Source organism: Nelumbo lutea, chromosome 3, assembly GCF_056320005.1.
Source record: "Nelumbo lutea isolate HS-2025 chromosome 3, American lotus-T2T, whole genome shotgun sequence".
NCBI classification, from domain to species: domain Eukaryota; kingdom Viridiplantae; phylum Streptophyta; class Magnoliopsida; order Proteales; family Nelumbonaceae; genus Nelumbo; species Nelumbo lutea.
In genome coordinates this window covers 67,775,453-67,795,957 of record NC_142686.1, presented here as the reverse complement: position 1 = coordinate 67,795,957, position 20,505 = coordinate 67,775,453, and the positions used below count along the sequence as shown (strand labels likewise).

The window sequence follows — 20,505 nt, the reverse complement described above, 5'->3', positions numbered from 1 at the left end:
CACTACAAATATTTGGGACCCATTACATCTGACACTAATGGACAAAACAGGCAAGCATCATACCACGTCTGCACTCTGCACTGTCATGAAATTTACTAACAAACCATACAAGGTTGATATTATTTATAAAATACCAACTTACTTAGCTAATCAAATTTAACAATAAAGCTTTTCACCATAGAATTCTGCCTTGATCCACAAAATACACTTATAGACTGCTTGCATTGATCATTAAAATAAAGATGAGAATCCAAGATGGCAAACAATTATTGGTTTTGGCTGATCCTTTATTCTTTAAGTCATTAACATTTTATGATGTAGAAGAAAAAACTCATTTCATAATATGGATGAAATAGTATCAATGATATCAAGTTTTATAATATGCTAGTAACAAGAATATAAATTGATGTAATATGTCATATTTCTTAACAAAATCCTTAGAAAGGAAAAGTATTAACTAATAATTATTGGTTTATATTATGATAGTAACTGAAAACTTGCAAACTATCATGAGAGTAAATCATGATTATACATTTACACTTATATTTTTGCTTGTTCGAGTACAAGAGGGTTAGCATGAAAAGTTGTGATGTGATTGGGTGGGTGAAAGAAGCTGCTTTTCTCATTTCATTAGGTATATTATCCATCATTAGGCTCAACTAGACCCACTATTCTAAAAAGTGGAATTAGAGCCCCAAAACTAGCATAAATTTGAGTAAGAATATAGAAAAGGAAAAACTGTCTGGAAAGATGATTAGGTTATCAAAATTCATCAAAAAATGCTTAATTGATCAAAGACTAGTTCTTATGCTAGGTTTTGCCCAATATACCATGTGAATGTCTTTATATGTGACATTACACGACTAAAATCACATAAATAAAAGAGTAAGTATCATCTACAGTAATACTTGTTTGGGTCATTTGCAGTGGTGTGAAAGGGAATGCAAATGAGTTGAGAGCAAATTCTGGTTTACTTTTCTTTTAGGTTTTGCTTTGTTTTGGTTGTTTGTTGCACAGAGGAAGTAAACCCTAAAATAAAAGTGAACGAAAATTTGCACTCCCATGTATTTGTACCAGTGGATTTACTCTGCAAACAAACAGAGCAAAAGGAACAATTTAACAACAAATGAATGTAAACACATTCATAAATAGAAGAGTTTTTTAAATATTAAATAAAGAAGACATCACATCCCATATAAAATAAAATGAGTAAATTCAAAACTTAGTTCCATGCCAAAATATGCAATAAGAGTGTTGCTAAGACTACACTCATTAAAAACTTAGAGTAACACTTGCTCAAATGGGATGCCATTTTTAAATGGTTTTCAGTTAGTTAAATTTAGCCTTGACTAAATTGATAGGGGAAAATATGGGAAAATTGGGACTAAAGGTTTGTATTTGCAGATGCAATGCCAAGAAGTCCTATCATAGAGCCTAAGGCCCAGGAGTTTAAACCATTTTAATATGCTAATGGGAAAAAACATTCTGCTTGTACTACCAGATCATGGGACCACATTTCCAATCTAGTATCCATAAAATTTGATTCTATAAACATCTAGAAAACCCCGATAACTTATTAATTCTTGATTTACAAAGACCCGCCCTTTTATAAAAAGAAATCAAAGGAGAAAATATTTACCACCTTGGCTTCATCTTCCTCTTCCCAGAAGTGATTTCTTCCATCAGTGGACCCACCAATAAAAATATATGCACTTTCAATTTGAATCTTACCTGTGAATAGATAAGTTAATAATTCTAGTAAAGCTGAAAAAAGTAAAACAATAAAGATTTAATATTATTTTTGATATAAAGGAAATGCCTTTAGACTAAGGGGGCATTATCCAACATGAATTGTTTTCTTTGTTGCCAGTTCCAAAAGTAAATCAAAACCATCTGCTTTGAAAATAGATTGTCTCTCTTAAAATCATAGAAACATGTTCTTAATTTGTGTATATATTTTTTGTTTTTAAATGTTTAAAGATTGAAAAATTGTTTTTATGTTAGGAACCAATGTTGATGGTTTCAAAAGCATCATTTGCTTTTGGAAACAAAACTAGCTATCTTGTTTGCACTTATGAATACAAAAACAATGTTAGAGAACATATTTTGTTTTTTTTTTTGCTGACATGGCAACTTTAAAAACAAGTTTGCAAGTGTTTAAAAACAACTTTAAGTGGTGAATTTATAGTGTATTGGTTTTCTTTCTTGTAGGTACATTTAGTGAGTCTAATGGTTGTAGAAACTAGTGGCTCATCTAATGGTATTATCTTATGAATTGTTTTTTTATTTGATTAATTTTTTGTCGTAATCATTTGTATAGTATTATCCTCCATTGGGAAAAAAGTGGAAGTGGGACTACAACCCTCTTTTCTTGGAGAAAGATTTTTAAGCAATCCCAACATTTTCAAGACTCAAGAGTCAGTAAAGAGAGAAGGTTCATAGAGAAGATAAGAGATAGAAATGGGATGGTATAAGGGTTATCTGTCTGTATGGTGATGGATTCTGTGTTTTAACAGATAGAATAAAAGGAAGAGACTGTCTTGGGCACCTGCTCTTAGTTGTTTGCTTTACTTTGTATGTGATAGAGGCAAAATTTGGAGGAACAGATTGGAAGGTCTTGATACAAGGGTGAGTGATCCTCGTTTTTTGTTTTTTTAGTAACTTGTTCTTATTAAACTATAAAAAATATCCTCATTCCAGATTAATAATTTATATTTTCTACTTTGATTTAACAAGTTTCTTTTAGAGGATTGTTTGTCTGGATAAGCACCATACATGGAAATTACTGTATGTAAATTACTAAATTTTATAAGAGCAATTTATAACTTTTCATTCTGATTCCTTTTTCAAATGTTTTGCTATTTTTGTTTGACAAAAAATATTTTGGTTAAGAATATTTTTTATAATATATGGTTCAATGTATGCAAAATTCTGGATTAGACTTTTTTTTTTTTGAATTTTTATTTTGCAATCGCATGGCTTATCTTTGGGCAAAGTACTTGATATTGCACATTTGGATGAGTGTGTATCCACTATTGTCCTTTTCTTTCTGTTTGACAAGGTATCGCTGTTAAATCAACCTTTCTTATTCTTGTTACTTGTTTAAACTTGAACTTTTTGATTCAAGTTTGTTAATTCTCTATAATTTATGATATTTTAAATCCCTTAGACTTTGTTGTTTTTTTTCTTTTTTATTTTTGGGGTTCCATTGTATTACCACCTGAAGTTTGCATTTCTTGTTTGGCTCCAACTGCCATCTACTGATGTAAGCACAAAGATGGCATTGTTAATTCTCTATATGTTTACCCTTGAAAACTTTTTTCTTTTCTTTTCTTTCTTTCTTTCTTTCTTTTTTTTTTCATGGTCCCCCTCCAACATGGTGATAATGGGATTTGATCCAAGTCTCTACTGCAACCAGCTAGAGAACTTACCAACTGAGCCATCACCAATTGGTTTTCCTATGAGCTCAGATAATCTATAAATTATTTCTCTGACATCTAATGTTGATAATCAAGAGTATCATATCTCTTACTTAGATGCCCACCATTAGCTACAAACTTGAATTGGTATTTCAATTGTTGATTTTCTAAGCAACACTAATACAAAGTCTACTGGCCATTCCTTATTTTATTTAGATCTTGTAACAGCCTCCTTGCCCTTCAATTCTTGTGAATCATACTGTCATGGGCTTTCCTCGTTTTTTGCTACCATTACTGTCAAGCTTTTAGGAGCTCCAGCTTGAATCAGTAGTATATATGGAGTTTTGACAATTTTTAGAAAAATTGCAACTCCTTGTTGCACCTTAAATTTTGAGATATAAAACAAGTGGAACCAACATCATTTCTAAAACCTTTCTTTTGCTGTCATGTCTCAAAAGGTGGAGTTCCACCTAAAACATCCTTCTGAAATCAACATATATGGTCTTCAATGCCAAACTTGGGAGTGACTTTCTTGTGAATGTCCTCAAACTTTTGTTATGCATTTTCATATGCAGGTGTCCCAATTTCTTGTATCCTCGGAAAAATCCCAAATTGTAAATCTACTGCCATATTTTACTTAAATGTTAGATCATCAATTTCCTTAGTTTGCTTCCTCTCTTCCCATACCTATTTACAATGGGTAATGGATATATACCTCTCTCTTTATATTGCAATCCAGGATAGCAAAGGAATAAGAAGATCTTGCTTTAAGATTCTTTTGTTTATCAGCAAATAATTTCATTAATCATTAAATAAAATTAAGCAGGGTACAACAGGTTGGAGCATTCCAACAAGACCCAAAAGGCAAAAACTTAAAACTTAAACGTTAAGATTCTTTTACAGCAACATCGTTCTTTAGAAGGCTTAATTACTCTTCCCCTTGTACATTTCCATGCTCTAGAGTCCACTGCCTATATATATATATATCATCAAAAGTAGCTTCCTTTGCTTGGTTGGCAACTCTTGGTAAATGCCTAATCATAGAGAGACTCTTCACAAGAGGGATGGATCTGGACAATTCTGATTGCATTCTCTGTGCTAGCAATGTGGAAACTGGAAATTACATCTTTCTCCATTGCTAAGTTACTTCTTTCATATTGTCTGAGTTAATTGGGAATTTCATATTGTAGTGGTGCTTACTGGGTTCTATAGAAGTCTTTTTGAATCAATGGAAGCTTAAGGGCTAAGAAAAGAGGTAAAGCTATATGGTCAATGGTGTTGTTTGCTGTTTTCTGGTTTGTATGGTACCAAAAAAGGGAGAAGAAATGGTCTAGGCACAAGGAACACTACAAATCTAGATTTCAGTGCACAGGGAATTTAGGAAGTTCCATACACTTATTTGACTTTAAATCCTTGTTTGCAAATAGAAATTCACGATATGATATATTCTCTAGCTGATCTCTTAGCATGTCCCCAGTGTACATTGGTGCTGATGTATATGATCTTTTTACTTGATCCATAGTTCAGTATAATACAAAGCTTTTACTTCACATATTTAAAAAAAAAAAATGAGTTAAGACCAGATTTAAGAGATTCTAATAGTTGAGACAAGGCTTATCAATGATGGTTTTGAAGAGGTTAAACAGGGCTTACGGGAAAGGTCTTAATCTTCATTTTTTGTCGTAAATATCAGATCCTGTGAGGTGGAAATAATTTATTAAAGTTGCAAGGTGCCAACCAGCTGGTTGGTAAGGTTTCCTATTGGTCTTAGTGGAGACTTTGGATCGAATCCTGCCTGCATCTGGGTTGGGGGGATGGGCTACCCCCCATTGTGTAGCACTTCAAAAGATACAAAAAAAAAAAAAAATTATTAAAGTTGCATATGTGCATGAACATTGCAAAACTAAAGAAATTTCGGAAACAATGTGAAGTCAGTCAACTACTTTTTCTCTATCAAGTCTAAAACATCTATAATGTTAGACTTGAAAGTTGAAGGAAAATAATAGGCCAACATTCTTCTTACTTGTCAGATCAATTATTCTCCTAATTCTTATTTATATTATTTTAGCTTTTGTTGTGCATAGAGCTTGCTTTCTATGACTTTAATAACAGTACTATATTTTTTTACTAGGCAAGCATGGAGTACATCATGAGAAACTGGGAACTAACTGAGACACGGATGATGCAAGTGAGATGATAATTTCTTCGCACGCCTAAGATGTTCTATTTGGAGCTTTGGCAGCTTTTTATTTTGTTAGTCAATCTTGAACCTCTGAAAATTCATGAGTGTTTCCATTTACTAGGCTTTGCGAGAAGAGTTGGCCTCTGAAAAGATGAATGTGCAGCACATAATGCCATCAAAATGGTCAATCTCTCAAAGCTACTTAAACGAGTGCTTTATGGTTTTATGTTTTCTTTTACTTCCTCTTATATCAGATTGAAATCTTGAATGACAAGCTGCTATGGAAAGGGAAGTAGAATTAAAAAAGTTCTGAGAGATGGATAGATAACCCAACACAACCACTATCTCTTACTAGGTAAGCCCTACTCGTTGGTTCCATAGTGCCGAGGGGGTAATCACATAGACAATTAGACAACCACAACTTTTCTGGTCTTTATTAGGGTATTAATTCTAATCAACTTAGACAGATAATCTTTATCAGGGTCTGTTCCAATCAGCAAACAGTCACTGTTCCATTGTTATTTCAAAGCCATCTTAAAGCCTTGGTTTTCAAACAATAAGAAAACAATCAAAGAAAAGATGAAGAGACCAAGTAGTTTCTTTTCCTCTTGCTTATAAAGACAATCAAGAATGTAAAAACTATTTTTTGTTGATCCATAAAGTATAACAGAACCAAAATCAACAATAATTTCAACATTTGCAACAAACAATAAAATTAAATTTGCATCATAAATATAACCAACAGTTATAACCTAAAGGGGAAAAAACTTGAGCCAGATGCTAACCCTTACTTTCATCATCTAGATAAAACTATATAACAAAAAATAGCAAGCCCTACTATATTGCCTCAAGATGCAATCCCTACTACATGGATTGATCCATTTGACCCAAAATAGTTTAATTTCTTACCACCAACTAGATGAAAACATTATTTTTTTCCATATAGATTTTAAAAGTATAAGTTTTTATGTTATTGAACTTATTAATTTATTATGTATGGATTTAATCAATAAAATTTAATGATGAGAAGAAATAAAAATGCCTTAAATATGATTAAATAAGGTGAATGCAAGTTAATACCTCAAGTGTTGGATTTAATAAGAGGGAATTGAATGCATTGAATATCTTAAAATTATCTCTTTTCAATTCATTTAATGTCAATGACCAATTACTCTATTTGCCCTCATTTTTTATCAACAAATTTGAATATGGAGGAGTAAATTTTGTCCTAAAAATCCAAAAACATTCTTGAGTCTATTCATACTTTTTAAAGTAGTATAGATTTGTAATTTTGTCTATAAATGGTCATGTGGCCACCTAAATGGGTAGGGATGTTAACAATATTCGAAATCCGATTTTGAATTCAATATTCGTCATAATCAAATCAAATTTGGATAAGTTGAATATTGTAATTGGTCAAATTTGGATATCCTATTCATACCAATTAAATAATTGGATTTGAATTCATATATGACTTGATTCAATTTCATAAATATCCGAACTCGATCGATTATTTAATTCTTATATATAATACATAAAATATTTAAATATTTTATATAATTTATATATATAATAATTAAATAATTAATTGGTAGAAGAATCAAATCAAATATTCGAATATTTAAACGAATTTGAATTCAAATATTAATTTTCAATATTCATTGGATATCAGATTTTCTTATCGGATTTAGATTCAGATATTGCCTGATTTGATCCGTTTACACCTCTAGGCATGGGGTCATTATTCCAAAAGTACCCCTTGTACTTTATAACGAGCTTTTGGAAAGAAATAATGTTTGGTTTCCATATCTCCAAAAAAATATACTTGGCTTTAGCATAATGGAGAAGAAGAGAGAAGAATGGCATCCGGGTACTTTGTTTGCAACAACTTATCCACCATTTTCAAATAGAGAACAAGATTGATCAAATGGAGTGGTTGCATGTGTTTTACCGGAGGCAATAACAACATTTCCATTTTTATTTTATTGTGATTAAATATTTTTAAATGTACATTAGGGTCGAAGCTATAATTTTTTACTCCCATCTAAGGTCAATTAAGTAAGCCCTAGAGAGATATTTTATGATTTAGTAAGTTTCTCTTTAAAAGCCAAAGCTATGTGAAAGTTAAAGCTCAAAAGTGACAAAAAATAGGAAGCTTCAATTGAAGATTTCTTCCACCTGATTACCTAGCCTACTCCTGTACTTGCGGGTGTAAGTTGGATAGGGTTAGGTCAGGCTGAGGTCACCCCTAGTCCAACCTTGAGGTTCTAAACCCCTAACCCTAACCCAACCTTCAACCCGACTTAGTCAACTCTGACCCAAACCAATTCACTTTGAAAGTTGACTTCATATTGGGTTGGGCCAACTGGACCTTTCTCCCATCCTCTTAAAATCTCATAAAATCTCTCAAATTCTCTTAATATTTGATTAAGAGACCGTAACTTAACATCTTACCATATATTGACCACATTTCTTATTGGTACTTGCCTTTTTATTTTTTCTTTTAGTTGAAAATTAAAAAAAAAAAAGAATGTTTCAAATGGTTAGAGTCTATTATGAATTATGATAGATATCATATTGTAATTCTAAAATCATGAAATCAGAAATAATAAATCATAAATTATAGATGAAAATCTCTGATGATAAGTTTTTATTAGGGCTAGGGATTAAGACTTAAACATGGATTATGATAGTATGATATTATGCAGTGGGGCTATAATACATATGCGTAGCAACAATATATTTGGGTTCAGGTTGGGTTGGGTTGGGTTGCCTAAGAGGTCAACCCTATCCCTACCCAAAGAGAAGGTGGTAAGGATGATCACGGGACTGGCCCAGGTTGGGTTTTGCATATACGATAAGGGCTATAGCCTAGGCCCAAGCTTGACCTAACTATTGAGTACTAGGCTTGAAAGATAAGCTTGGGCCTAGGTTGAGCTTGATTATGGGCCTACATCTTTTATAAATAAAATATTACATATATAACATTTTATATTAAATGGTATATAATATGTATATAAATCTATTTTATGTATTATAAATAAATACAATATATTATAAGTATTATATTATAACATTTATATATATATATATATATATATATATATATATATATAATATACTACAACATAAAATAACATGCATACATATGCATAAAATTGACAATCACTTATATGGGAAGGTAGTTTTCTTTTTGAATTAGTTTATTTTTTATTCCATTTTCATCATGAATACGAATTTTGTATTTTTCTAAACAATATTTTGTCTCTATCATTTTTAAAATTTTTATTATTTAATTATAAAGTCATGAGTTAACCCATTTGACCTAAAACATTGAAGCATTAAACCACCACTTGAACATGAAAAGGTTTCATCTCTTGGTCAATTTTAAGTTTTGAATTTCATTTTCATCATTAATAAAAAATACTTGATATTTATCATATTGGTTTTAAACACAAAGTTTTTGTGTTGGACAATGTATGCCCTTAGGTCCAATAGTGTTTGTAATTATTTAACCCATGTAATTATTTCATGGGCCATGTTGTATGTTTCTGCTAATTTAACCCATGTACTACATTTGAGGGTTGTGTTTGAGACATCATATTCAGTATGCACTCTAAATATTCTCAACCATTGGATACTTAGTAGAGTTACAACCTAATGTGTGGGAATGTGAGTTTACCTAAAACGCTGGAGTAGACCAAGCTTTAGATTATTCCTAGACATTTGGATAGGTGGAATGGCCAAACTGTTGCTTGTGATCCATGACTTGATAATGGTATTTAGCCAGATGTCCAACTAAACAACTTTTGATATGCTAATTAATTATATCCTTTTGGGGTGTTTGGGAAAGTGATCATTATGATAGGATCATTCACTTTGTCAGACAAGAAGAATATCTATGAATATACTCTCTTCAATAGATAGTTAAAACTATCGATAGTAGATTTCAAAAAGTTGACAATTATTTTGCAAAAATATATATTTAAATAGCTTATTTTGAAAGGTGTTTGCAGAATAAATCTTTCCCGGAATTCATTGACGAGAGTGTGTGACATTGGGCTATGTATTGAGGGAATAAGTCCCTCCTTGAATCTTGGTTTTAGGAATTGATGGCGGAGAGATCATGCAACAAATGTCTTATTAGGGTGGAAACCCTAATGACATATAGTTGGACTTGAAACATTAGACTTGGGCTCATAGGGTGGTAATAGATGCTAATGGGCTGAAATGGTCAAGCCCATAACTTAAATTGGTGATTCACTCTTTTATAAGAGTGAATTCACCCTACTGGTCCTAACTCACTTAACGTAGGTTAATGGGCTGAATAATAGTTGGATCCAATTGACATATGGGTCCCATGCCACACAAGAATGTCTTCTGTCTTATAGTTTGAGAAACTAAAGACTTGTTGGAAGTGGCTCAAACTATGTTGCAAAGGCTTCTAGTTTGACTAGAAACATGACCAGTTTTGAAGGGAATTTTGAGAGTCGACTTATGCAATAAAAATCTGCTATTAATAAATATTATTTGGGTGACCAAATACAGTTGTGTTCTCAAAGGATCATGCCATTCAATATCAAAGGCTGCACCATCTTCAACTGGATTGAACCACTAGAGAGAGGAGATCATCAATTTCTTGGCCGTAAAACTTTACAACTGCTCTTGTACTTGTGAAGGCCTTTCTATAAAGTAAAATTTCAAACTTTCTTGTTGTTTTCGATCTAATTTGATCTGATTCAAATCCCAAAATCAATCTTAAGGAGAAAAGCAAGTTTTCTCCCACATGATTTTGCTATTCTCCTATTTGATTCTTGGTTTCTTGAAGCTTAGTTTTGGAAATTTTTTGATCAGCAATTTCACCCCATGTGAATGTTATAGATTTCGTTTTGTACTATTAAAATTAATAGATATAAATTTAATTATTAGAATTGGTAAGAAATAAAAAATACCTCAAATAAAAGATAGAACGAGATCTAACACATTAAATATAGGACTTAACTAATGGAGAGAATTGAATGAAGTGAAAAGTAATAGTTTAAATTACATTTTTATGTTCATAATTAAAGAATATCGAATTCAAAAGTAGGAGTATTTTAATAAATAAAAAATCCACAAAGTTCATTCATTTAATATACCTTAAATAGATGATTTAATAAGAGATAATGTGTTCATATCTTAATTAAATAGAGGACTCAATGAGAGCAAAGATAATGAACTTAAAAATAATAATTCAAATTACAAATTTTGCCCTCATGATAAAAGGGACCAAATTCAAAGATAGAGGTATTTTAGTTAAGAAAAATTATAGAATTTAGGTCTCATTTCCACTTTTAGTAATAGTATAGATATGGATAAAAATATATATAGGCGGCCGGTTTTGAAGTATCAGGCCTAGGCCCAACCCAGAAATTTGCAAGCCTGATGCGGGCAGGGCCGGGCCTGATCACAAAACCTAGGAGCATGGCCAGAACTTCCGGCCCGGCCTCGTCGGGGCCGGGCTGCTATGACCCCGCCTTCAAAATCAGACTAGCCGAGTTACGCAAGCGAGTTAGAGGCTATATAGCAGCTTCCGAAAGGCAGCGTTAAGCTGACGCCGAACGCCATTAGGGTTAGCTATAAATGGGATGCAATCACTCGCTCGTCTCACGTCTCTCGTCAATTTCCCACTAGAACCAGCTCCAAGTAACACTGAGAAGAAGCACAGAACCCCAAAACCTCGCTAAAACCTTTGCCTGATCTCTCCTGCAATAATGCCTCCCAAGGCTGCTAAGTCCAAGGATGCCCCAGCTGAGCGACCGATCCTGGGCCGGTTCTCTTCTCACCTGAAGATTGGAATTGTAAGCTACAATTGTCATTTGGAGATTCTTTGGGAATTTTACTCTGATAATGATGACAACCGATTTCGATAGGTGTATTTGGACTGAATTTGTTTTAGTGATTATTATTATTATTATTTTGTTTAATTATCTTAGTTGCACAGTAACTCCATTTAAAGCCTTAGTATTGGCGAATTCTCGGTTTGTCCATGGAAAATGCAAGATTTGGTTTTTCTTCTCATTTATTTTTAGTCTTGGTTTATGTTCCACGAAATGATGAGAGGATGTGGGATATATGCGATATTATTATTTTGGGCCATTACTGGAGTTTTCTTCTTCTTCAGTTTCTTAACGGTTCTATTCGAGTCAGTTCAGTGAGCTAGTCGAGTTTGTAAGTTAATAGACTTGAAGAGCTGTTCTTTTTTACCATTTCTTTATGATTTGCAGGTTGGATTGCCAAATGTGGGCAAATCGACTCTTTTTAACACACTTACGAAGTTGTCAATACCTGCGGAAAACTTCCCCTTTTGTACCATAGAGCCCAATGAAGCCCGAATTAATGTCCCTGACGTGCGCTTTGAATGGCTATGTCAACTGTACAAGCCAAAAAGCGAGGTTTGGACTGCTTCCCTTTGGTTATTGAATGTTGTTGATTGTTCTTCGTTTGCATAATCCGAAATGCTTCTGTCTGGACCTTAAAAATAAATTTGTTGTGTGGGGTGGATCTAAGTTCAAGCCTGTTTTAATGCTGAACAGCCTGAACTTGTCACATTTCATTTCTAAGCTCAGAGCATATCAATCTCTTGCCTTGTGGCATTTGTTCCACTTCCAAATTTCCTTTGTTCTATTTGATTTGTCATGATAGTAGGTTAACTGGAACAATTCAACTTGCTTTTATTTGTTAAGCTTATTTGTTTTAAAGTACACATTAAGAAATATATGGCATGTAACTAGCATATTTGAAAACTTGTTTGTCTTTATGGCAAGGAGATCAACTATGCTACCTAGCACTTTTCACTGGTTATTGATAAATTTAAAGGGATAGGATAATCTACACATGGTACTTATCAACGTAAACTATAGGATTTCTAGGAAAAGAAATTAGTCCCTTGATATAGGGGAATATGAAACAAGATTCATGTATCTGTCATATGGCTGGGATTGACTTAGTTGAGTTGAGGCAAATGTTTTGGTTGATTTTATTCAATAAGTGGACCCATGTGGGTCTGTTAATTCAATTAGGGAGAAGGAGAATCTTCGCATGGTACTTATTGACTTAAATTGTAGGGTTAGGGTTCTGGTAGGACCCAGCTTCCTATAACACAACCCAAGGGTTCAGGTCCTTCTCCTCCCATAATGTTTGTATTCAACAGAAGACCACACCATCAAGTTAGTTAAATAAAATACATGGCATGAGTTAATGTTGTAAGAGCCTATATAAGGCCAGTTTGAATTGAGAGGCAGACAAGTTCGAATTTCCCTCTCTCTCTCTCTCTGTTTCAAAAGGTTGGTTCCCCTCAAAGAGACTCTATGGTGGGCATATCCCATCAATTTGGTATTAGAGTCATGCATTAATGATGTTTACTATATTGGCCTTGATTGAAGATAGAGTGGACAAGGTGAAGGTAGACCTGCACAAATTCACCAGCTTCCTAAACCACAACCCCCAAGGGTTTAGGCCCATCTCCTCCCATAAGGTTTGTATACAACAGAAGACCACATCATCAAGTTAGTTAAATGAAATATATGGCATGAGTTAGAAATGTAAAAACCTATATAAGGCTAGTTGTTTGAATTGGGAAGCAGACAAGTTCGAATTTCCCTCTCTGTCACTCTATCTTTCTCTCTCTTTCTCTGTTTCAATAGATGGTTCCCCTCAAAGAGACTCCTATGGTGGGCATATCCCATCAATTTGGTATTAGAGCCTTGTGTTAATGATGGTTACTAGATTGGCTTCGACGGAGATAGAGTGGACAAGATCATGGTAGATGTGCACCCATACACTGGCGATTTAAGGGAGAGATCATATAGGCCTTATTGCTGCGATAGAGTTGATAACTCGATGTGGACAAATGGCTTCTTCTAATGTGGAAGGGAGAGTGATACTGAAGGATCCAGCTAGGGAAGCACCAGATGACTGGGAGGTTCTATTGGAAGATTAACTAAACTGAGTTTCCCTTCCTTTCAGGTGAGGATGCTATATCTTGGACCCATAAGGTTGAGAGATACTTTAGTATTGAGAGGTTCTAGGTAGGGGTGGTCATGGGCTGGGCTTAACACCTGGAATAAGGTTCTTAGCTGGTCTGGATTACACTTCAGGCTTAAATTGCAGGCTCGGGCCCAGGCATGGCTACCAGGTTTTCCAGGCCTAAAAGAGAGGCATTTTTATATATTCTATAGCACAAGAAAATTAACATACCAAGCTAACCAGAACAAAGAAAAAAAAGCAAGAAGAATCTGATTACCTAGATAAGTTCATAGCAGCCTTCATCAAAGGGTAGATGAAAAGAAAAAAAAACTAAGCATCTCTGAACCAATTAGAAAGCCCTTTTTTTGAAGAAGAAACCATAAAACCAATGGCAATCAAATACCATATGTACGGGGATCTTCAAAATTTACATTTGGTTCGAAATGATATAGGTAGTAATACAAGCAAACCATATATATCCAGAGCAGAATTCATGGTCATTTATTTAATAAGAAGATCCTAGACTTACAATCTAGAACATGCATTCTCACTAAGAAAGGATCGAAAAATTACCAACGAAATTATTGCTTGATGAAATAGAAATGGACTCTCTCCAGAAGCTATATCTACATTCTGCACTTTCTAGTGTTGGGGAAAATTTTTAAAATAGTTTCTGATGTAAGAATCCTCTGACAGTTGATGACCAGCTCTTTGGATCATCCTCTACCCATAAGTTCATCTGTAGGTAATTCATACATACAAACACGGCAAGTATTTTGATTACTAAGCCATGGAATAGTGCAGTCTCCATGGTAGTGGTGGGAGCAAGGGATCTTCTTTGCTTGTTCACTTGTAGAAATCTCATCCTTGCAAACTGCACCAAAGGACATTGTTGTTCTGCACATCTTCCCAAGTTAAAAAGATTGATGAAAGATTCTGAACAACATATTTTACAGCAAGACGACCAATCCTCAGAGAAGTTTCATTTTCTGCAAGTTGTCCAAAAATCATTTCTTACTCTTCTGGATAGGTGTAAACATCTGGATTATCCAGGTAAGGTTCCTTATGTTCTAAGTTCTAATTCTTGGTTCCTCTCCAGATTCTTAGACATCTAAAGAACTTCTCACTTCAGATTCTTCACCGACTTCTTCAGATTGAAATTCTTGGTAGCTTGGTGCTTTGATATGTTTAGCATTTCAGAGTTTTCTTTTCTCTTGTTTTTCTTATAGATATTTAAGGGTACAGATCATAAAATAAAATATCAACTCTAAAAGGCTTAGTTGGAGAGCCAAGGGATCGATTTCCTAGTTTGGCAGTTTGTTTATTTAAGGAAGTTAAGGAAATGCTGCCCCTTCAAAAGTGAAATTCTTCACAGGGTCATTAGGGATGAGGAAAGAAAAATCATAGCTTTATACTCGGGACCTGCTGAACAAGGTGATGTGGCAAGATCAGAACTATTGGCTGCAGTGTATGGGGTTGGGAAGGCTAAAGATTTGGGTATTGATAGACTGATAATCAAGGGTGACTTGAAAACTGTTGTGAACTGGCTGAAGAAGGGGGAGGGGGTCACGTGGCATCTGAGAAATGAATTCAGGCGATTTAAATGACTCTCAAAGGACATGACAATCTGAGTTAAGTGGGTGAGGAGAACTGCCAACAGCCTGGCAGATGGTCTAGATAAGCAAGGGGTACAAAGAATTCACCTGCATTGCGCTCAATTGTAATTCTTGGGTTGGGTCAGCTTTTCTAAAGCTGTGTTTTTATTTTATTTTTTCCTTTTTTCACAACTTCTTGTTTTATCTCTGATTTCTCTTTTTTAATGAAATCATCTATGTTTCTGATAAAAAAAATCTTCACAGGGGTGGCAACTTTGGACAAGTGTTTGACTAAAGAAATGTTACTGAAGAAGTTGTTCAATGTTTAAGACAGGTTAAGCGTGCTTTGTAATACTGAGGAAGAATCAGTTAGTCATCTGTTCATGCATTGTAGGTTTAACACTGCTGTTTGGTTTCATTAAATCTGCAATGGTGTTTCTCATTTTCAGTTAAAGCATTTTTACAAGAATGGAGTGTCCTGCGTATGTCTAGTAAAGGGAATTTCTGGTCAGCAATCCCTATTGTGATAGTGTGGGCCATTTGGTATGGAGAAGCAATATAACCTTTGAACAGAAGTCAACACTGGAAGCAGTGGTGATAAATATGGTAGTAGAGGGAATTAGAAGCTGGTTGCTATAGTGCTATACATAATGCATTTAAAGATGAAAAGCATTTCTTCTTTTTCTTTGAAGGTGGACATTTTTCAGGGATCCCTTATATATATGTACAGCATCTCATTGTACAGAGGAACTTTTCTTTTGATTTAATGAATAACACTTTACCTTTTGAAAAAAAAAATCTAGACCAAAGGATTATGATTTTTTTATACAAAAAAGAAAAAAAAAGGAAAACTGAGTACAGCCAAGAAGGCACTAAGATAGCACCAGCCAACAAATGCAAAACAAGTATACTCAACTGAACAACAAGAAGGGAAGCCGGGGCATCGGAAAACACAGCAAGAAATCCTTCTTAGCAGCAACTCAGATTGCCCCCAGAGACAACATCTAAGCAAACAAGCTCAGACCTCATCAAAATAATCTTCTTTTCCACCTTCCTCATTCCAAATTTCTCCCCCTTCCCCAACTCTAGTCTTCTTAAGACTCTCTTCTTTTCTCTTCTCGTACTCATCAAAAGCTCTTCTTGCAAAAGCCTCACTTCCCAAGAAGAGAAGACCCAAAGACTTTCCAACTTCCACCTCCCTATCAACAAGCACACTTATATCTACTCTTCCTACCTCATTCCAAATTTCTCCCCTTTTCCCCAACTGTGGTCTTCTTAAGACTTTCTTCCCTCTTCTTTGATGATATGTTGGTCTACAATACTAGTTGGGAAGACTATCTTTAACATGTTAATACTACTCTAGACCTACCGAAGTGCCACCAGTTGTAAGCTAAGCTCACAAAGTGTACACTTGCAGTCCGTTTGGTTGTTGAGAAGCGATGGGATGAGAAGGGATGGGATGGGAAAGGATGGGATGAGAAGGGAAAATTTATTTTCTCATTTTGGCATTCCAGTGTTTGATTGATGAAAGGGAAATTTACAACTATTTCATCTCTTCATCGTAGGTTATATCTCTGCAACCAAACGGATTGCAAGTGTACACTTGCTGCGCCGCTTATATCTCTGCAACTCGGTTCCAAACCAGCAGTGGTGGTTTCTTCGGCAAGAATAGCAATGAAGGTCATGAAAGAAGACGATTTCTCAAGGAGATTTTTCAGTCGATCAAGATCTCTCTCCTCTTTTTCCTCCTCTCCCTCTTTCTTTTTTTTTTTTTTTTCCTTTAGTTCTTCATCTTTTTCTTCGCTTGCCTCTGGTTTGCTACTTGAACTAGAGGCAAGCGATCATTTTGAGTGCACCTCCACCAGACCTTTGATGTCGTTGACAAGTTGACGACGATCTGACGACGCCGTGCGACTGTTTTAGTGCGCCTCCACCGGGCCTTTGACGTCGATGACGATTTGACGCCGCCACTACTATTTCAGTGCGACCGTTTCAGTGCGCCTCCACCGAACCTCTGATGTCGATGACGATCTGACGACGAACTTTTTTCGTGTGTGGTTTCCTTTCTCACTAGGGTCGCATTGTTTTAGTGCGACCCCGCGTTCCAAGTTTTGGGAAACCGTGTCTCACTGTTTCTCGTTCCGTCTCACAAAATAAACGAATGAAAATGGGAATCTAAAGAGAACATTCCCATTTTCTCTTCTTAGTCGCACCAACCAAATAGACTGTTGGCCAACCATAGTTTCATTATTTAGGCCATATCATTTTAGTGGGAAGAGTGATGGCCAAACTAGAAAAAATAACCAGCATGGTTAGTTGGGCCTAGCTTAATTCACTTAGGAGCCTTTGAGGGTTCCTAGGCTTAGTCAAATACCATTGGAGGTTTATACCAGGTTATGGCATGACAGCAACACCATTAAAACAACTTTTGAAGAAGAATTCATTTAAGTGGTTTGAACAAGTAGGGAAAGCTTTAGTAACCTTAAGAAAGCAGCCACTACTACATTGTCATTACCCAATTTCTCAAAGGAGTTTGTACTCAAATTTAATGCATCCTGTAACGACATAGGGTGTGCCTTAGCCTTTATATTTTTTTGCCTCTTTGAAAATTGACCTAAAGGGAGCAAATTGATCTTTTGTATGTGCAAAAGCAGCGATTTCTAGGAGTATGAGAAAGGAAATTTTTTATGGAGGCTCTAAGATCCAAAGCCTGCCTTTTGTTCTTTATGGGAGTGGAGTCTAGGAACCAAAGTCATGTTGCCCCTAGCCTAGAAAAGAAAAAAAGAACCAAGAGAATTATGTTCTTCATTTATAAATCTTATTCTTCTTCCTCTTGGCTTTCTTGGTTATATCTTTCTTTTTAGAGGCCTCTATTTATTACAAAGGGGAGGGGAAATCAAAACTAATCTAGTTCTTGATGAAAAGTATGGAAGATGATCATCTAGTGATCATTATGTGCAAAAGTTCAGGCAATTAGAGAGGTTGAAATTGAAAAATTTGTAGAAACTTTAATGCTGAAATCATACATGGTGAGAAAACCAGTTTTTCTCATTGGATTGTTTGGGATTGTTGAACCAAGAAAGATCAAATCTTTGGATCAGGAATGAGTGTAGTACCTAATATTGATGCCCACAAATGCAGAGATCGAAGTGGTGTTCACACCCAAGCTTTGATCAACTGTGATTTGGTAGTCTTTGAATATTCTCTAGAATTTTCACCAGCAAGGTTTGGCCTTTGTCACGAATTTGGGTGATGATTTCCTCCCAAAATAAGTTTGGAATAATGGCAGATGTGTTGGCTTAATAGATCTGGTCAAATGCGGTTCAAAACCCTAGCAAGATTGATCTCATAAGGCTAGGTCAAATTCAGCAATGTAGGAGAGAACTAACCTAGTTCGATATCCACATATTGTACTATATTTATAGACTATGGAGGGCTGCAAGAGTTCTCCTTGTTTATCTATGATTCCTAACATAATTAGGATTAAGTTGGAGATAATCTTGCTCTCCTAATCCAGCCCAAAAACTAGAACCTTTCTAGATAGACTTTCTAGTCAAATTGTAGTCACACTAGACTATCTAGTTGATAGTTTAAATAGGATTCTCAGTGGCGGAGCCATGTATTTTCTCTTGGAGGGGCCAAGTTAAACAACAAAATAAGATAAGGAGCAGAAGAGGTAGGGTGTGTAGGGAAATGGGGTGATAAGGTTTGGGTCTATTGTAGTTTTTTAAAGAAAAAACAAACAAATTTTTTTAATTTTGGGAGTTGGAGGAGCATTAGAGAGTGATCCTTAACATTTTAGTTCAATTTTTTTTTTTTTGGGGGGGGGGGAAGTAGGGGTGTCAATGGTATTTGAAAATCCGATTTTGAACTCGATGGTCGACATAATCGAATCGGATTCGGATAATTCAAATATCTAATTGGTCGAATTCGGATATCCTATTCTTACCGAATAGTTAATCGGATTCGAATTCGAATATGACCTGATTTGATTCGATAAATATCCAAATTTGATCGATTATTTAATTCTTTTCTATAATATATAAAATATTTTATATAATTTATACAATAATTAAGTTATTATAAATAATTTATATATTTATATACTTCATATCAATAAAACATTTATTTTATATATTTATTAATTGTCTAAAATAATTAATTAATTGATTTTGAATCTAATCGAATATTTGAATATTTAATCGGATTCGAATTCGGATATTAAATTTCAATATCCGTCGGATATCGAATCGAATTCGGATATCAGATTTTCTAATCGGATTCGAATTCGGATATTGCTTGATCCGATTCGAATTCGATCCGTTTAAACCCCTAGGGGCAAGGGCCCACTTTATTGCATTTTTGACCTTGCCTCTACTTAGCAACTATATAAATATTAGTTTAACAAAAATTTTGGGGGGCCAAGGACGACCCCCCACCAATATACTTGGCTCTGCTCTTGAGGATTCTTATGCAAGACTTTTAATTGACCATTAGCACCTTATAAATTCCAGAAATTACATTTTCTAATTTTGAGATAGTAGCTTGTATTGCGTGGGCCCACAACTTAATGAGAGAACCAACATGTCAAGTGGGACTTTAATCTTTTAATTAGCCTAATAGGCCAATTCAACCATACCTGTTATGGGCTTAAGTAACTAGGTCCATTAAGTGTCTAAACACTTAAAACACTTGGGACCTTACCATCCTAAAGGTCCAAGCAGTGATTTAAAAGGCGTGCGCCTTGTGCTTCAACCCAGACATGACCAAACTCCTTGAGCCCTCTATTTTCTAATGTTGGTCATTCATTCATCCTAATAAAATATCTTCTTAAAAGACAATCAAGATTATAAAATCATTTATTTTATGTAAGGATTAAGAATTTAAGACCCAGAAAATCAGTAATGTGGTGCTTCAGAAATGAAGTTAAGAAGTTCAAGTTTCTGACAAGGAATATGTGCATAAGAATACAATGGGTGGGGAGGTCAGCAAATGCTTTGGCTGGTTGTCTAGCCAAGCAAGGGGCAGCTAGAGAACTGTTGTTTTGGGCACAATTGTAGCTTGAATTCTATTTTTCATTTGATAGGAAGGGTCGCAGCTCGCACCTTTGCAAGGGTTGTTTGTACTAGCTCTTATCCTTATTCTAATAAAAGAAATTATTTATCAAAAAAAGATTAAGAATTTAAGACCTCAACATGGATTTGTTTGGCTTGCCTTGAGGGGCCTGGTGCTAAGGCAACTTGTACAATCAAGAATAGAAGATGTTTTACATCACATTAGCTATTTGAAATTATGTAATTGA

The 20,505-nt window shown here is 34.7% G+C and overlaps 1 protein-coding gene across 1 annotated transcript in view; it reads left to right on the top strand.

The window, feature by feature from the left end:
- The first annotated feature begins 11,136 nt into the window (after positions 1-11,136).
- Positions 11,137-20,505, top strand: part of LOC148865418 (GTP binding protein) — a 50,774-nt gene continuing 41,405 nt past the window's right edge. Inside the window, exons 1-2 of the mRNA XM_088974799.1 lie at positions 11,137-11,441; positions 11,868-12,035. Of these exons, the coding sequence (XP_088830925.1) occupies positions 11,355-11,441; positions 11,868-12,035 (255 nt within the window). The 5' untranslated portion in view covers positions 11,137-11,354. The remainder of the gene's footprint in view (positions 11,442-11,867; positions 12,036-20,505) is intronic.